The following is a 19,912-nucleotide window of genomic DNA, read 5'->3' as shown; positions in this document are numbered from 1 at the left end:
GCCTCAATTAAACAAGTGTGAAACTAATAGAATGGTCCTAATGTGAGCCTCTTTTATGTGTTGACTTCTTACTTCTGTTGATTTTCATTTTCCACTTTTGCAATATATTTTATTAAACTAACATCATCTTCTCTTTATATTGTTGTAACATTGAAAGTTTCAGCAGCGATTTAGCCAAAGTCAACAGGTAACTCCATGTTTCTATGATGTTACAAATAAAAGATTCATAGTAATTGTGGTAAAACTGCCTATAACTGTTTATTTGGAGTTACACAGACGAAAAGAAATTTAAAATCTATTTGTGTTAGATATTATAAACCCGTGTTTACATTTTAAGACAAATTTGTAATATATGTTGTATATATTCCTTAGTTATACTAGTTAAACGATGCCAAAATTATACCAAATGTAGACAGTTTTGTACTTGTGGTTGGGTTTAAATTCAAATTTAGCTATAGAATAGATATACTTTTTTGAAAAACAAATCACAAAATAATAAATGTTAAGCATGTGCAGGCTTTATCAATCAATCCAAAATTTATTGAAGCTGTAAATTTAGTTCCATAAGTTGCAGAACTCAGTTTAATTGTCAAACACATTGCTTTCTAAAATTTGCTGCTCACTTTGGAGAAGATCGGTGAGTTTTATTATTAGAACAACAACACAGTTTTTGCAGATCTAGTCATACTGTAAATCATTTTCAAGGATTGTTACAACCATTTTTGTAAAAAAATTTCATCTAACCTCTGTTAGAGGATGAGATTTTTTGTATGAGCAAAATGGCAGCTATAGGTTGGCAATGATTCTTCAGAAACCAATATCATAGATAAATCATACTCCCTTAGTAGATTTCTCATCTTTATGGAACAGCTGAAGACAATTTTATTGTAAGTCCTGTACGGTTTATGTAGAGGCCGTGTTTTGTTTACAATTTGTTTCCCGTTATTACAGTCATTTAAAACCTCGTTTAACCGAATAATACAATCTAATCATTAACAATAACTTGTCCCCTAGTTATATAACCAAACGGTAAAGCACAAATAAAAAAATGAATAAACCCTAAAATAATAGAAACAAAATTTCGTCGACACTAGCGCCCAGTGTCACCGTACATTAACTAGACACGAAAAACGTGCTTCAAAATTTACAATGGGATGAGAAGTCTACTTGTGGTGTTGGTTAGTCTATGCTAATATTCTGTACTCTTACATAAAAAATTATAGGATTTGAGTTCAGGCATTTTAGATGTAGACACAGCTTTTTATTGTTGATTAATGTTGCCATAAATTTAGCAAAAAAAAGTGTTGTATCTTAAGTCAGTAGCCTATATTATTCCTCGTCATTATGATTAAACTTATTTTTTTATAGGTTTTAAAGAAAAGGTTGAACATTAAAAAAATTTCAGAGTTGCCTTTTCCCTTGGGCCTGATTTTCTTGAAAATCTGGTAGGAACAACTTAATAATTAACTATAATCATAAGACCATCATGAAAATTTATGGGAAATTCAAGAAGTGCTCCATAACAAAAACTTATGTTTTGTTCAGTCATCAATAAGTAGAGATGTTAATACTGATACCTCAGTATTATTTAGTGCAGTGGTGGATCCAGCTTTAGATTGACAGGGGGCAAGGTTAGAGGTGAAGCCCCCCCCCCCCACATTGTCATTGTCTCCCGCGGTCACGGCAAAACCCTGAATAACCCCCGCGGTAACTAACACCATCGTTGTCTTCCATGTTCGCTGCTAAATTCTGATTATATCCCGCATCCTCGTTTCCCACGGTCATGGAAACATTATCATCATCTTCCACGATGGCGGCAAAACTGAATATCCCCTGTGTTAACAGAAACATGAATATTATCTTCGCTGATCGCGGCAAAATTTTTACATTACATGCAGTAAAAAAATATTTAGCCCAATAGTTGCGGTCGCCCCCTTTGCTTTGGATCCACCACTGATTTAGCGATGCAATTTTAAATATAACAAATATTTATACACCTAATTGTATAAAAAAAATTGTATAAACCTTTATTCCTCTTAAATTACATTTTGCTAGTGTTATACATGTGATATGAGCACATAGGTAATTTAACATAGAATATATTTTATAATAATGGCTATTTGTTTTTGACTGTGATGTTTTGTCCTGTAGTTTGTAGTCTGTTATATTACAAGAATACAAGTGTAATACTGTAATATATTTTTTGGCTTCTTTCATTAGTAATGAAAGCAACATTATCATTAAGAGTCCTTGGAGGCTAGCGGCCGTTTTGGATAGATTTCAAACAGCTCTGCTGAAGGGCTATTTATCATCCCAAAATATTTTCCAAATACCAAAGTGATTGTAATTTAAATACCTAGTGCACTGTGGGATTAGACAGTTAATTTTTTTTATGAGCTAGAATGTCTAGGCTCCAAGTTACTCAGAATAAAATGAACTATAGTATGAATAAGCCATTATCTCAATATTATTATTTCTCTGTTTGCATTTTTTCATGGCCCTTAGTTATTGTTATTAAAATTTAAAACAATCTCTTGGGTTTTTTTCAAAACAATTAATCAATCAAAACTAAATACTCGTGTTATAAACAGCTTCTCAAAATCCATTTTTTTTTACTTGTTAAACAAACCTGTAAGTATAATTATTTCTAATTGTATGTATTTATCTTTTTGTAAGATTATTGTTAAAATGATATTGTTGTTACCTAGAGGTTAAGTTTTCAAATAAATTTTTATATATTTTGAGTTTGATTAATTATTTTAACTGTTTTACTGTCAAAAACCCAAGAAGAAGAAGGAGGCGCACAAGGATTCAAGAATAATTTGGAAGTGAAAACATACAAAGACAAATTAGGTCAAACTCATCAAATTTTAAATTGTTATTAATTTTTTTTCTATGTTACCAATTACATCTGATAACTTATAGTTTGTTTTGCTGAGAAAATTCCATATTATTATTTTCATCTTAACAATTAATTCAAATTAAAATATATCTAATCATCATATTACAGAAGCTGAGCCTCGCCAAGTTGTCAGCAAAGCCCTTTTAATATACTCAAAAAGTGCAAAACATCTGTTTCAACAGTTTTTTTTCCTTTTTTGAAGAGCAAATCTATATAATCATACTACTTCTGAGGCATGATGTGAATTTTTACCATGCAACAGTCATGAATACCTTCAAATACTACATGAAGACTCTTCAAAGCACTGAAGACACTGTACCAACATTAAACTAAATGAGAAAAACAAACTTAAACTGTTTTATTAAAAACATTACTTATTTTTTTGGATCAATTAATGCATATGGCAAATGTGTAAAAATTTAAAGGTGGCAACAAGATGCATTCCTGGGTTTATTCTCTTACCTTTTTATATCAAAAAACGTTTTCTCCATACTCTGTGACTATTCAGATTGAAAAAACTCCCACATCCATTTTGAAATTTGATTCTTTATGGTTTATCGGAGTGAGCACCACAAGGCTTTCAAAGTGTAGTAAATTTTACAAATATTTTAATAATTTTTTATTGAAAACCCCATTTGCAAGATGGTTTTCTGTTGGTTGCTTCTTGTTTTCTGCTGAACTTGAATTTTTTTTATAAATGAGCACAAACTGAATATCAAGAAACAAAATAGGGCCATGGAACTCATTCCCACCAACATGAAGATTTTCTGAAATAATGACACGAAAAGAGGAACAAGATTTTTAAAGTATGAAATTGTTGTGAAATATTATATCTTTTAAACACAAAAAATATTATGAATATGTACCTTAAACTAATAAATCAACCAAGAATATGTTATTCATAATTTTCATTAGAAATTTTTATCAAGAAATACCCTTTATTTGTGGAAATGTTTAAGCTTTTGGACAAATTTAACAAATTTTTTTATCTTCACTATACGTTATACATTTAGTTCAGAAGCCAAAGAAGAGGCATAAGCATTGTTAATTAGATAATAGACTTTTGATTCCAATCTGGTTTTGGAGAGAAAGAAGAATCTTTTAATAAGACCAATAACCTGGGAATGAGCAACTAAATAAAAGAAAGGTTTGAAACAAACGTGTGCCAACTGCTGTGGACTTGGACAATCTTGGATTACAATTTGGTGTATAACAAAAGAAGACATGGAACGAAATAAGGATCTTGGAACTCACCCCAATGGCTGCCTATCTATCAAATTTCAGTCATATGTCAAACTCGAGAATCTGAATCTCTTTATCTTAAAATTCTTTAAAGACATGCAAGGTGTTAATGTGCTACGGTTACACTTCTACTCCAGTTCAAAGTTAACTAATTTCATTTTTACTAAAATGTATCTTATAAAGAAATGTTATGAAAACTTTAGAACTGATGAGAATTATAAGAAATATGCATTTCATCCTACAAATTATATTGATTTGAAGTTAAGTTATATGTGGGGGAGGGGGGGGGGGTTAAAAGTAGAAGCGCAACACATTTTTTCTATATTTTTTTTAAGACTACAAATGTATATAAACAACTAAACAATATTTACAAAATAGTTTTAACAGCTTTGTACAAGTTTTTTAATACGATAATATGATACAGTATACAGTAAACTACAATGAGTTTTAGAGAAAAAATGTTTTTTTCATGTTTTTAACTAAAAAGGTAAAAATGAGTGTTTTAAACGTAATACTGCCTTATAGTAAAAGATACTTATTTTTTCTTTATTTAAATCAACATATCTTAATAATAGCTTTAAAAATAAACTGCAAAGTTTTTAAATTCCAATGGGAAACAACTCATCAATCGTAGCTTATGTACAATATCACTAAAATATTAACAAAAATCACATAAAATTGTGGAAATAACTATTTAGTCTTGTGTTTAAACGAAAAGATCTTGAGTAGCGTGACAGCTGGGGCTTCGAATGCGAGTGAAATCACAAGTGACAGAAAGTACGATACTACCAGAACTCCCAGGAACATTATCAACTGAAACAAAACCAGAATAATATACCAAGAGAATTAATTACCACTTTACAGGAGAATATTAATCCTAAATATTACCTGTATTGGCTTGCAAGTGCAAGCTTTATATACAAAATTATGAAACGGGTGAAAATCACCATTTTGAAGCTACTTAAACTTTTCAGATTCGATAGTGCTCTTAACTTGTTCGCTGCAGCCCATCAATGGAAGGCGTAGCCCCAGTGCGGCGCTGCGTCGAACGAACCAGATTGCTGGAGATTGGGTTTCAAATTTCGGTCTGACAAATAGCAAGTAACATGTAAAGATTTACTGCGTTACGTCGAGAGTCGACATAGTTCGCTATAATACCCACAGATGGCAGCAATGCTTGGAACATAGCCGGTCCCATTGTATTGCCAATTGGAGGGAGAAATGTGGGACAACTAGTTGATTTCTAAGCTTGCCAGACAGGGATTTTATGGGGAAATTTACTACAAACACACACCACGACAAAAAGAAAGTCACACACAATTTGAGACTAAAGTGTACTTTAAGGAAAGCTGACAAAGAAACGAAGATATACGAAAGGCATTGCCGAGCGTTCCCGATCGGGTACGGACGCACCCGACGGGCGCTGAGCACTGTACCCGATTGGGAATGGCTACATTCAACGTGTTAAAATTATTAATATTGAGTTTTTCTCTCAGAATGGAATTGATAAACATGATTACGTAAATTTCAAATTGAAAGTAAAAATGTTTGTCTATAACGACTTTTCCAAAATTAAATATTTTTTTGCAGTTTTTACATCAACTTACCACCAGATCCTTGCCCAAGTGAATTGGACTGTCCATCTTCATTGCAAATATCCTAATCAGTATTGGATGAACAAGATAAGCGCAATAAGTGACTCTGCTGAAGGGATAAAGAATCGTCGCTGACAGGATCTTGTTCACAAAACCTGGAAAGAATAATAATAAGACATTACATCAAGCATCACCTAATGCAGTTTATTTAAACTGTAGAGCGTGTTGCAAGGCAGCAAAACTACACATGCAAGAACTCATTTTCGTACAATTTTGAAAGAAAATTCTGAAATCGTCATAAAGATATTTGGTTTCAAGAGTTACATGCTTGATGGAAAAAAACTTGTAAAAATAAACTTTTATTTTCAGGTGTTTTGTATATACTGAAGCAGGAAAAATGTACAGTTTAAAACACGTTCGCTACCACAATTATATGGAATTTACATTCGCATAGACCAGCGACGCAATTGTGCGTCGACTCGTTTCTCACAATAGACCACCGACGCATATTTGCGTCAGCTGGTAACATTGAAATAGACTTACGACGCACAGTTGCGTCGGTGTTCAATGTTATTAATCAGCGTATTTCTTAGCAACGGTCTATTTTAAAGCCCTGATTTTATCTTATCGGTCTAGAGGGATATCTGCCGCAAATGTGCGTCGCTTGGTCTGTGGATATGACGATTGGTTACGTCACACAACAGTTGGCAACATTGTTGTTTACATTGTGTATTCCGCGACATCACAGAACAGATGTAAACGTTATAACCTTTGCAGTTTTGGCTAGTGTTTAGTGGAGTTTCTTTATTTGTTTGTGTAAAAGCTGAAACAACCAAATTTACAACGACGCTTACGTGCGTCGCCTGGACTATTGAAACGAAAATGTAATCTTTTTAACTGGATTTCATTAAATAGACTGGCCGACACATATATGCGGCATTTTAAAATTTGCTCAAAAACGATAAATAAAAACAATATTTATTGCTTACTAATTCACTTAAGGTTAATATGAAGTCAATTAGTCCATTTAATTGATATTTCTCTTTTGGTCTGTCGGAAATGTTATTCCTATATCACTTGGTCTGTAAGCAACGTCATGATCATTCCTTTTGGTCTGTAGGAGTGACCGGACCGACGCAAATGTGCGTCGCTCGGTAGCGAACGTGTTAAATTCTCTTTGAAATACACTACAGCAAAATCCTAAAGCCAACGACCTTTTTATTTATTGTTTAACACTTTTTATCTTCATATTTTTTTTTTTTTTTTTTTTTTTTTTTTTCATATTTTGTTGTGGTGTTTCCGGACCAATTGATTGACAAATAAATAAAAGGTTAAAATACCTGCTTGTCGCCTTGTGGTCCAAGTGTTGTCCTAGTGGATTATGTACATTTCGGCGCGAGCGCCATCGTCGGATCCATATAAGAACTGTTTACACTAAACTTCCCTGAAGAGGTGCGTTAGATGATCACAACACAAAACACATATAAAAACCGGTCGACCGTTAATTAACATTTTTTAACTCTTGCTACGCGTGCACGGGCAGGATATGGAGGCGCGCCAGACGTGTGTCGAGACTCGACTGAAGACGGTAGTTGGTCGTGATCTGACCTTTGTCCTGGTGACGTAGCTAGTGCAGCATTGTTTCGGCTATTATTCATTTGTATTAAGGTTTCAAAGAGAATGTTGGATTGCAGGGTGTTTTTGTCGTTTAACAGGTTGTTTGTTTCAATTTTAGAGGCTCTGTAAATTTCGAATTGTTCCAATGCCGTCATTGTTCGGCCTTTTTGGCAAATATGTAAAGGCTGCAAATTTGTTGTTATATCAGTATAACTATGGTTACTGGCTACCAAATGGTCGGCGAAATTTGATTTTTGAACGATGGTTTTCTTAGGAAGATGTTCTTTAAACCTCTTTACAAAGGGCCTTCCAGTTTGGCCAATGTAAAACTTATCACAGTCATTACAGGTTATTTTATAAACTCCTGTTTTTTGACAAAAATCCTGTGGTGTATTTTTTACGGAAAGGAGATTTTGGAGTTTGTTCGATGTTTTGAAGGCTACAATTTTACCATGCTTTTTCATCTGGTTTTTCAGTGTATGGGAGAGGTTGGTTCCAAATTCAACTGATACATACTCCATTCGCTCTTTATTGTTATCAGTGCTAGTAATGGCTTTTTTCTTGATTATTTGTTTATTGGTTAAACTATCGATCAATTTAGGGCTGTATCCATTTGAGACGGCGATGTATTTAATTATGTTTATCTCTTTTTCATAATCATCGGGGTTTAGGGGGACGGTGAGCATTCTATGAATGAAACTATTGTATGCTGCTATCTTGTGTTGGAAGGGGTGATGGGAAGTTTCATGAATGGTGGTATCAGTGGCTGTAGGTTTCCTGTAGATGCTGAATACAATCTTATCTTTTGTTTTTGTTAGTGTTAGGTCTAAGAAGTTGAGTTTTTCGTTTTCTTCAAATTCTATTGTAAATTTTAGCTGTGGATGAATGTTGTTTAAATAATTGTTAAAAAGCTGGATTTGTCTATTGTTGCCATTATACATGATGATGATATCGTCAACATATCTATGGTAGAAAATGATACGGTCTTTGTATTTGTTGGTATTGTCTGTCCATAAATGCTGATTCTCCATTTCATTGAGGAATATTTCTGCTAATATTCCTGATAAAGGTGACCCCATGGCGAGCCCTTCTTTCTGTGTAAAATATTCATTATTGAAACTGAAATAATTTTGTTGGAGTACTGTTCTCAGTAAAAGCATCAATTCATTTATTTCAACTTGGTTCAAATTAGAATTTTCGGTCAGATTTTTCTGTAGTATTTTTAAAGTTTCTAGGACGGGTACATTAGTATATAGGTTGGAAATATCTAAAGAGGCAAGAGTGTGTCTGTCATTAGGTTTTATGTCTTTGATTTTATTTACTAGATCCATACTATTTTTTAGGCTGTGGCTATTATCAAATGTGACATTAATTTTTACAATTTTCTCTAATCTTTTAGCTAGTTTGTAAGCGGGGGCCGGCATGTAGTTTACTAATGGTCTCATAGGCTGTCCGTTTTTATGTAATTTGGGCAAACCTTTCAGAGGTGGGGCATGAGGATTTATGGGTTTAAATTCTCTGATTTCTCTTTCGTTCAATATATATTTGCTGCTTGACAATACTTTATTTATTTCTTTAACATACTTGACTGTGGGATCCTGTGGAAGTTTTTCTATTTGGTTATTACTAATAAACTCATGTACTTTTTTATTATATTCATCATGGTTCATTATGACGAGTGTGTTGCCTTTATCTGCCTTAGTGATGACTAGATTGTTCGTGTTAAGTTTCTGACGAATAGTTTTCAATATTTTAGCCTCTTTAATGTGGAGACTATTGATTTTGGGATGGGTTGGATGTTTTATTAATTTCTTGAGTTTGTTATTTACCATGACTCTTACTGTGTTTTGTTCATTTGTATCACTCAAGGTTTGTATGGTTGCATCTGAGTTGATAATTTCTGAGAAAAGACTCTTGCTGCCATGTTGGGGTAGGTTGTATTTAAGTCCTTTGTTTAAGAGATCCATTTCATCTGAATCGAAAACTATGTTTGTTAGATTGATGGTTCGGGGGTAGAACTTGTGGGAGATTTTATTAATGTCGAAGCTGTGTTTAGTATTTAATAGGTTGTCAAGTTTTTTCTTTAAGGTTTTCTTTTTGTTTTGGATAACTATATATATCTGAGATTCAATTTTTTGTGTTATTTCATTTATTTGAGTTGTTTGAGTTCAACAGACTTTTTATCTGTTTCAACACGTCTTATTCAGCATCAAGTGCCATCATACATGCAAGAACTCTTGAGAGTACTTAAATCATTTTGGTAAGATTTTGAATGAAAATTCACATCCTGACCCAGAGAAACTCATCTTAAAAAATTGCTGCTGGCAAAATTAACATTTTCAATGTAATAAAAAACTGTCTTGCCCAAAATTAACTTTTTTATTTCTAAAAGACTCAATTATCCATCTGTTGGAAAAACTATAAAAAAATCCAAATGTTTCCATTTTAAAACTAACCCAAGTGATATCCACCGCACCATTTTCCGTATATTAAAAGCCACACGTAATATTTTAGGACTAAAAATCGTGTTGATGAAATTGTGAATTGAAATTTAATCTAGACCAAAATGCATTTCAAACTGTTTCTGCTTCCTATAGCATGCTTAGCAAAAATTGAACAACTTTTTAACTTTTATAAAGTTTGCTGTCTAAATTTTCAACAAATGAAGAACCTTTATCAAACAGTGTTTTTATTAGATTGTACTGACCTCCGTAGCCAGTGGAGCAGGCGATGACGACCCACGCTAGGCCGAGGGCCCACAGTGTGTGACTGAGGGAGGAGTAGGCTGCTGCTGTGATGGGGTGTAACTCTTGCTCGTACAGGCCGTAGATGAGGAAGAGAAGCAGAGACACTGATAGGGTCCAGCACACAGCTACTACAGCCTGAAGCAAAGATTAAAACTCAGAAAATTACATAATTTGATTCTGGACAGTAGAAACCATCGCTCAAAAGTTGCGTCAATTAGGGACCAAGTAGCAATGTGGTTTAAATGTTAATTCTGTGCACAACTGCAGGTTATTCATATTTACCATTTCAAGTCATTGTGAGCATTACAGGAACAACATGGTCCTGGCTAACAAGTAGTCCTAACCAGTAACAGAGCAGTTTGCGAAAAGTATGGCCTGAACTTTGGCCAAAACACAACAAATATGCACAAGTATTTGCTCAAAATCATCACGATCTAACATATGGCGGATGTTGCTGCGATTGCAATCAATTTATCATCCTATGTGCATGAACGACAAAATGGTGATTGGGGGGGATAAAGTTTTAGGAGTAAATGGGGGCGCTCTGAATATTTCTACTGGCCCCACCTAAGGCTGACTCTGGTAACAAAGCTGCAGAAGGAATCTCATTCCTTTCTGTAGCCGACTCATTCTTCACTTATATGGGTTAAATTAAATGCCAGTTGCATCCCTATGATAATTGTACAACTAATATACTTTTTAGGAAACCATTTCAAATGTGTACAACATTTTAATCTAATCTAACTAATTAAAAGATTGCACATTATTTTATTTTGCCATTTTTTTCAAAATAACTGAATATATCTTACTGAATATACTTCTTATTTAAACTCATGGAGGATATTCTTTGACCCCATTACCTTGTGAATCTTCATTTTGCAGTCAGTTTTGAAGAGGATCCAGCCAACAGACATGCCAACGAGGTAGGGTCCTAGTCTGGTCCAAGGCTTGTCATATATCTTGTCAAACAGAGCTAGTGGGTCATCCACACTGTCAAATGAAGATTATAGGACTTAAAAGTTGCGTGACTGTAAACATTAACTTGTTTTTTATGGATAATAAAAGCTGTAGAAGAAAATGTAGTTGATATAAAATCAAATATAAACTAGAGGACCCATGCTGCTCCGCAGCGTTAAAATAATTATTATATCCTAGAAATAATCAAATTTATAGTTTTTGATTGAGTAATACAGTATCTTGAGCTTAACTGATTCAAACGATCAATATCTCAAATTAAATCCTATAATTTATTGATTATTTTGTGTCTAAAACATATTGAAAAACATTAACAATACTGGAGCTACATATTGAAGGTACATCTTAAATTGAAGTAAGAATTATAAAATAAATCAAATTATGTGTTCTGGTCGTGTAATACTGTAGGTAAATATTTGTAGATGATTGATGGCAAATCTGTGCGTGCATACCTTCAATTCAAGACCTCAATCATCAAAATCGGTCGGGCAGAAGAGGCAAACAAACTCGGCGAGGAAAAACCAAATTTAACTTCTATAAGAAGTACATGGGGTGCAAATTTAATTTGCGTATACACCGAATGGGATTATAGATAAATATATGCCGATGCTTGATAGCAAATCTATGCGTGCATACCTTCAATTTGAGACCCCAATCATGAAAATCGGTCGGGTAGAAGAGCCAAACGAACTCGGAAAAGAAAAACCAATTTGTTTTAATATATAAGATTATGTTTTTATTTTAGTTTTTTATAAAAAAGAAAAAAGAAACAAAATAAAATGAAATAAATAAGAATTAATCAGTACATGGTTCCAAACAATTTTCTCATGTTGCACCATAATTTAAACAGACACAAGTCAAATCAAGTTCCTCTCATTCTGTTGATATGTAACATACAGTCAAGATTATAAAATATCAGAATATGAAAGGTGAACTTACTTAGGCATGTGTTGGTTGGTGTAAGCGATGTACATCGTCGTCATCCAAGAACTCACCATAAAAATGACCAAAAGGGAAGCAGCTGCACGAAAGTTTCTGAAAATCATCTCAGTTAACTGACTACATCGACACTTTCATTCATTCTATTTCTTCCGATACTTATAAACACCGAACACTGTAGCTCAGTGCTCAGTGGTCTTTGCTGGTTTTAAGGCTGCATTAAAGTAGTCACCACACCACTAGCTTGTCAAGAAGACTTAACTAACATTTGATCAGAGACTAGTAAGTCTGTAGTGACAGGCAGATAGGTAAAAAAACAAGTAGCTATATATATACATACATGTTGGATTTAGAACTATTCAAGATAAACGGGAGGATCGAATTACAATGATTGTCCAATAGATGGTACAGATATTCTCATTGGTACAGATATTCTCATTCATCACATCTAGTCATAAAAGATAAAGTTACTCACGTAATTGTAATTAATGTTGTCTGCATTCAAATCTAATAGATATCTAAGTAAATTACATATGTATATTGTATGTAATTATGTTAATGTTTATTATATGTAATATGTAACATATAATATGTAAGCCTTACCATAGACAAATAGAATTAAATATAGACCATCAGCTGTGCTGCAGTTACCTAAGGTTCTCGCACACAACAATAGGAGCGCCATGTAGTTACAGCGTACGCGCTACGTAACTACACGGCGCTTCCAGCGGTGTGCGCCAGAACCTATGGTAACCATTAATTGTAACTGCAGCACGACTGACAGTCTATATTTAATTCTTTTTGTCTATGGCCTTATACAGGGTGGCGCAGATGGATCGGGTGGTTTTAAAATACTTGCCAAACTGTCAATTTTAAAGGTATTGGATTGAAATAAAGTGCAAAACGTGTAGTTACAATGGAAGTTTATTGACAAAAATAGTTAAGTTAGTTTTTTTTAAATTACATCCATCAAATGCCTTCCTTCTCGAGCGACGCATTCTTGGAATCGGTCCTTGAGGTTCCGCATTGCTCGCTCAAGCACATCATCAGGAATTGATGTGATTTCGTTGTGAATTGCAGCCTTCAATTCCTGAAATAAGGGTCTACATGAACGAACCCCGGACCATTCAGGAGTTGAAGGCTGCAATTCACAACGAAATCACATCAATTCCTGGTGATGTGCTTGAGCGAGCAATGCGGAACCTCAAGGACCGACTCCAAGAATGTGTCGCTCGAGAAGGAAGGCATTTGATGAATGTAATTTAAAAAAAACTAACTTAACTAATTTTTGTCAATAAACTTCCATTGTAACTACACGTTTTGCACTTTATTTCAATCCAATACCTTTAAAATTGACAGTTTGACAAGTATTTTAAAACCACCCGATCCATCTGCGCCACCCTGTACAAATAGAAATCCAAATTAAGTTTCCGCATTCTCATTCTTTTATGCAACATTTATTGGAACTAAGATTGAAGTAAAACAACTATGGTCTATCCTAACTGAGAAGGACCTATTTTTTCTCCGTTTCATATAATACTTATTGATAATACAATGTATACATACTTGACAGCCATTATAAGAAGTATGGTGCCCAAAACAAAGAATTGTGTGTCGTCTGCTAGGTACCAGCTCCACAACATGCACTAAAACAATTTGATTAAAAGTTTAATTCACACCAAGTATAGCAATACAACTATAGTAGAAAAGATCCTATCATGACAGGGACACGCCATGGTCGGAATGGCCACTAGATCAGATAGGAGCAAATCTAAACTCTTTTTATGAGTAAAGATGTTTATTTATTTAACAAAAAAAGTTTTTAAAGTTATACAATGAACTAATCTTTAGCTAAAATTATAAGTAACGTTCTGTACTGTACTTAAAAGTGTTAATTGAATATGAAAAAATATTAATTAAATAGAATAGTTCTACTGAAATACATCTGCCACAATGTCGCGATTTTATTGTGATAATTTCCTGTGGTCCTATCGATAATCATTTCCATTTCCTGATGTGGTCATGGAAAAATCATCAACATCTTTTTGATCGTGGCAAAATCAAAAATTTTTATCGCAGTTGTGTAGACATTATTGTGTACGGGGATTCGGAAAAATATTGAATACCTCCCACAGTCGTGGATATAACATCATAGTCTTCTACAATCACGGAAACAAACAAGGTGAAAGCATGATTTTTTTTATCATGCTATCTTCGCTGATGAGGCCTGCAATCACAATTACTTTGCGATAGCATTGACTATATAGTCAATGGCAATAGTATCAGCTCAGCTCGAGTTTGATTTTCTGACTTAGCATTTGATCTCTTGAGCTAGTAGGCTCTGTTCAGCTAAAAAATTGAAACACTCGCACACCTCCATATGTTTAACTTTTAAAGGGACCTAAAGGTTGAATAGGTATCCTGAGAAGTCTGTTATGCCGAGGTAAGATATGAGGGGTTCTACTGTTATTCGTAATACTTGTGTGTAAAACAAATAACCACACATTTGTACTCCAAAATCGATCTGTATCATAGACATAGACATAGACTTTATTTGCACAAAACATTCCATACATGTCATAACATTTAGAATAGGTGCATTGTCAAAATTAAATCCATACATAAAATATTTAAAATTAAAACTTTTAACTTAAAACTAAACACTAAAAAAAAAATTTAAATTGTAGTTCTGTAAAAATCTTCAATTAAGTAAAAAGCCTTGTCAATAAGAAAATTATCTATTGTATCTTTAAATTTGGTTTTGCTTAGTGACTTATAGCATGGCGGAAGCACATTGTACAATCTCAGCCCAGCGTACAATGGAGATTTTTCATATAGGGTCAAACGGTGTCTGGGGAGTCTAAATATATTTTCATTTCGGGTTTCATACCTGTGATTAAAATGTATTGTTTCTGGTAGCTCATTTTTAACTGAATGTATGTAATTTAATAATTCTAGTATATACAACCCCGTTAATGTATGAATTCTTAAATTTTGAAAATGTTTCTTACAAGAACTGCGTGGATGAGAGTTGGTAATAATACGAATAATACGTTTTTGTAACCTGAATAAAGTTTTAATACCAGTAGCTTGACCCCATAAAATTATGCCATATCTTAACACTGACTCCACATAAGCATGATAAACTACTTTAAGTGTCTCAATAGAAACACAGTCCCTTAAATGTATGAATAAAGATGATATCGACCTAATTTTGTTACGTAAATAATTCAAATGTGAATCCCATTTAACTGCGTCGTCTACGTAAACCCCTAAGAATTTATGAGCTTCAACTAAATTAAAGGAACAGTTTTCCATATTTTTGTGTCTAGTAGAAAATTTAATAATATTTGTTTTTTCAACATTAAGTTTTAACCCATTTTCTAAAAACCATTGCTCCATGTCCTTAACCACACTTTGCAGAGAAGAAAACATTTCAGTTGTATTATTATTTTTGATCAAAGCAGTAGTGTCATCGGCAAAAAGAATGAGTTCTTTATTAATAGCTTTTGGAAGATCATTAATGTAAATAAGAAAAAAAAGTGGGCCCAATACTGAGCCTTGGGGAACACCTGTGGATATAATTTCCCATGGTGAATAATGTTTGTTGTTATCTTCTAAAATTAAAGTTCTTTGTTTTCTTTCAGAAAGGTAAGATTGTATTAAAGAAAAGCAACTTCCCCCAATCCCATAATCAATAAGTTTTAGCAACAGGAGTGAGTGATCCACACAATCAAAAGCCTTAGACAGGTCACAGAAAACACCTGCTGTGGCCTGAGACCTGTCCAAGGCCTCTGCAATCTCATTAACAAACTGAGTAAGAGCAGAAACTGTGCTTAAGTTTTTTCGGAAACCAAATTGTTTATTGTAAAATAAATTATTACTTTCAAAATAATTAACTAGTCTATAACTTATTACTTTTTCAAATATTTTAGAAAAATTACTTAATACTGATACTGGACGGTAGTTATTAATATCTGATTTTGAACCTTTCTTAAAAACGGGAGAAATTTGGGAGTACTTGAGTTGATCCGGAAAAATACCATTCTTTAAACACTGATTTATAATAAGAGATAAGGGTTCGGAGATAATGTCAGCAGCAGATTTGATCAATTTAATTGGGATTTCGTCCCAGCCTACCGAAATTTTGTTCTTTAGAGAAAGGATAATCTTTTTTATTTCATCTTTATTAGTGGGGCTAAGATTGCACAATGTAACCCCACCATCACTGCAGTATGATTTTACAGACGAATGAACACCATTGACAGAAGCCTTTTTTACATTCAGATTAATAACTGTATTACAGAAAAAACTGTTAAAAAGCTTAGCTACATCATCAGGATTATCAACAGTGGTTTGGTTTGTATCATCTTTTAAAACAATTTTGTATCTTTGAGTACGGTTTAAACCCAGTTCATTGTTAACAATTTGCCAAGCTGCCTTAGACTTGTTTTCCGATTTTCTAATTAGGTTATTATTTGAGAGAATTTTTGAATTTTTTACAACTTTATTAAATATTTTTTTGTATTGCTTTACATAGGATAAAAACTCTTGGTTTCTACTAAACTTGGCTTCCAAGTGCAATTCTCGTTTCCTCTTACTGGAAATTCTTATACCTTGGGTCACCCAATTCAGAGTAGATTTATTAGTTTTAGCATTCTTTTTTAGTGATTTAACAGGAAATATATGATTGAAAGATAATAAAAAATGTCTCAAAAAACTATTGTAATTTTCATTGGGGTTTAAAGCGGGGTTAAATACAAAATTATTATTAGTGCTCTGTAGATATTTGCAAAATTCATCTGTATTTCTATCAGAGATGATTCTTTTCTTAAAAGAACTAGAAGTATTCTTGATGGTTTTACACTTGGCTAGCTTAGGAAGGTTTATAAATATAGCATTGTGATCAGAAAGACCTAACTCAGTGTTTAACCTGTAATGGCAACTAAACGTTTTGGGTGTGATAAAATTATCCAAACAAGTAAATGAAGTATTTGTTATTCTAGTTGGCTCCTCAAATTGAAAACAAAAACCATTACATTCGACAATTTCTTTAAATCTACTTGTGAATGTGTCATTCGTTAAAATGTCTATATTAAAATCTCCAGTTACAAAAACAGTATTTTTTTTGAATTTTTTCTGTATTATCAAAAATAGAATTTCAAGTCTATCTAAAAACTGTTTACTTATGTTGAAATTTGGTACTGTATAAATAGAAATTAAAATTGAATTAAAATCCACAAGTTCAATAGCAGAACATTCAAAAATAAAGTCTTCATTTAAATTGGAAAACTGTGTTATTGTTACATATTTACAGTTCTTATCCACTAATATGCAAGATCCGCCCCTACAGCCACTTTCTCTTATATAAGAACTAGCCAATTTAAAATTATTGATTGTATTTAACAGAGAGGCTGAATTATGATCTAACCAATGTTCATTAAAAGATATAGCTTTAATATTCAAATTGGCCTCAGATAAAAATAAATTGAGAGCTGAAATTTTTGTTAAATTTAAACCTTGACAATTGTAATGCATTATTAAATCACAGTTAGTTGAATAAAAAGATTGATTACATAAACCTTTTAGTTCGTTATTTTGAGCCAGTGAATTTGTTTTGTGCAAAGAATTATCTAAGTTACTTAATTTAGCAGGTACAAGGTCATTGTCAGAATGAATCAGTTTAAAATTAAAGGAGAACTATCATCTAAAAAGGAATCTAACTCTAACACTGATGGATCACCCTCAACACTTGACACCACACATTTGCTCTGCTTTTTCACAACACTCGATGGTTTTGACTTAACAACTTCGTTATAGCTGAGACCGCCTGGAACCAACCGGGGGCTGATAAGACCAACAGCAGGAAGTTGTGTTGAAGTTGGTTGTGAGTGATGCTGTGGAGAACTAGATAGTGGTTGTAGTTGCTGCGAAGACGGTTGAGATGAGCAGAGTGTCAGTGGTACAGTTGTTGGTTTGCTTGCCGGGCATAATGTCTGGATGTTCTGTCTCAGCTTAAGGACAAATTCTGAATGGGAGAGTCCATGGTGAAGTATTCTCTGAGCACCAGGTTGTTCTTTTGTTACCACTATGATTGGAATGCCAGTGGTCCTGTGAAACTCCACTATTTTCCTTGAAAAATGTTCAATTCGAACAAAATCTCGCACACAACCCATGGGGGAGCATATCAGCACACTGAATTTCTTAGTCTTGAGTTCATCAGTCAGAGCTCCAAATGCTGAGTCATAACCATCCAGAGTAGGCTTGCCATTAAAGTTGTCCTTTGTTATAAGGCTGTAGACTGCTGCCTCCTTAGGGTTGCTTCTCTGGTAGGCCAAAGATTTAGACAAGCAATCCTTTAATTGGGGTTTCCCAAAATGCCTAGCAAAAGAAACTGCTACACCGGCAGTCATCCTTCTAGGGTGTTGAAAATCACCAGAGATTGTGTGGGCAAAAGCTACTGAGCTGTCATCTTTTAGAGCTTTGATCACCTTGTACATGTCTGCCACCACCACTTTAATTCCTTCAACGTTAGAGATATCTAATACAAACTCATCATTGATCTCCTCAGTAGCCGTTTTTAAGTTACTCTTCTGCTGGTTTGAATTAGTTCCGTAGATGCAATGTTTGATCAATTTAGAAACTTCTTAGTTTTCCTTAGTTTTCAGAAGCTGACAAAACTTTATCGAGATATTTAGACCTGTAAATTATTTACCAAGAGTAGTCTATCAGAAGCCACACAGCTGTTTAGCGAGAGAAATCTTTGAGGTAAACTCTTTACACAAGCTTATAGTAAGCAGTTATGAAAATTAGAATCAATTACATTTATTATGGCCAGACAATTTTTAAACAATACTAAGGATACAATTACTAGAATACAATTAAGGATACCTCTTTAATTTTGAGATGTATTTTATCTGGAAACAAGAATTAATTGCTAACCCTGAAAAATTGCCTTTTTACATCAAAAGACTCAATACTCTATTGGTTTCTAATCACTGAACTATCACTATAGTACCGGTAGTTAAATTATTATTGCTTCACAAATTGCAACAGATGAGAATGCAGAATAGTTGTAGTCTAAAAATTGGTTAGCCTATAGAAACAAACTTACCTCAAAAATGTTTGTTACTTATCTCACCTTACTCAAATAAAACTCTCAGGGTTTTAATTTATTTTTAAGCTCCGTCTTGACACCTGGGGCACGACCCATGGATTAAAATTTCTAAGGACACGAATAAAGGCCTGTAAAAAGGTGTTCATGATCTACATAGTTAAATTTCAGTTCAGTCAGTACAGCTGTTTTTGTGCTCACCAAAATCAAACTATTATAACTAATCGCTTTAGCTGTTCTCACCAATATTTTCTGTCGTAACAGACGTAAATTTGTCAGCCCCCATTTGGTAAGAAGCCCCAAATACATGGCAAGAGAGTTTGGCTCGACCGGGAATTGCTCCTAGGTGTGAAACATACCTAAATATCATATTTAAATTGTCCGGAAGTCCTTAGTTACTCACACAGCCCCCATTTTGTTTTTTTATTTATTAATTTTTTTCTTAAATGTGGTTAAACATACGAATATGAAACTTTGCACAAACATTTATAACAACTAGACAAAGCTACAAAAACATTATGACCATTTTCCAAATTCATTAAAAAAAATGGTGGTCATTTATATTTTCATTTCTTAAATAACTCAAAAAGCATTGATTTTACAAAATTAGTCAACAATAACTTTTTTAAAGCAATTTAATTACAAATCGATGACACCTTATTTTTTAAGATTGGACGAATATTAACTGAGATATGGCACCTTTGGTGATACATGACCGCTGGAGGTTAGTTGTAGTGCATGTCGAGGCATGCGGTCACGTGTCACTAAAGCTGTCATATCT

General features: G+C 33.5%; 1 protein-coding gene across 1 annotated transcript in view; it reads right to left on the bottom strand.

Annotated features, from left to right (window-relative positions):
• Window positions 1–4,658: 4,658 nt before the first annotated feature.
• The window catches only part of LOC128991896 (O-acyltransferase like protein-like), a 67,505-nt gene continuing 52,251 nt past the window's right edge, over window positions 4,659–19,912 (bottom strand). Inside the window, exons 10-15 of the mRNA XM_054415167.1 lie at window positions 13,584–13,663; window positions 12,018–12,113; window positions 10,964–11,093; window positions 10,064–10,238; window positions 5,752–5,894; window positions 4,659–4,957 (exon numbers count right to left, since the gene is read on the bottom strand). Of these exons, the coding sequence (XP_054271142.1) occupies window positions 4,835–4,957; window positions 5,752–5,894; window positions 10,064–10,238; window positions 10,964–11,093; window positions 12,018–12,113; window positions 13,584–13,663 (747 nt within the window). The 3' untranslated portion in view covers window positions 4,659–4,834. The remainder of the gene's footprint in view (window positions 4,958–5,751; window positions 5,895–10,063; window positions 10,239–10,963; window positions 11,094–12,017; window positions 12,114–13,583; window positions 13,664–19,912) is intronic.

This window comes from Macrosteles quadrilineatus, unplaced genomic scaffold (genome assembly GCF_028750875.1).
Source record: "Macrosteles quadrilineatus isolate MER2022 unplaced genomic scaffold, UCM_ALF_1.0 Scaffold_4__1_contigs__length_99947679, whole genome shotgun sequence".
Lineage (NCBI taxonomy): Eukaryota > Metazoa > Arthropoda > Insecta > Hemiptera > Cicadellidae > Macrosteles > Macrosteles quadrilineatus.
This window is presented reverse-complemented; position numbering and strand designations above follow the sequence as displayed.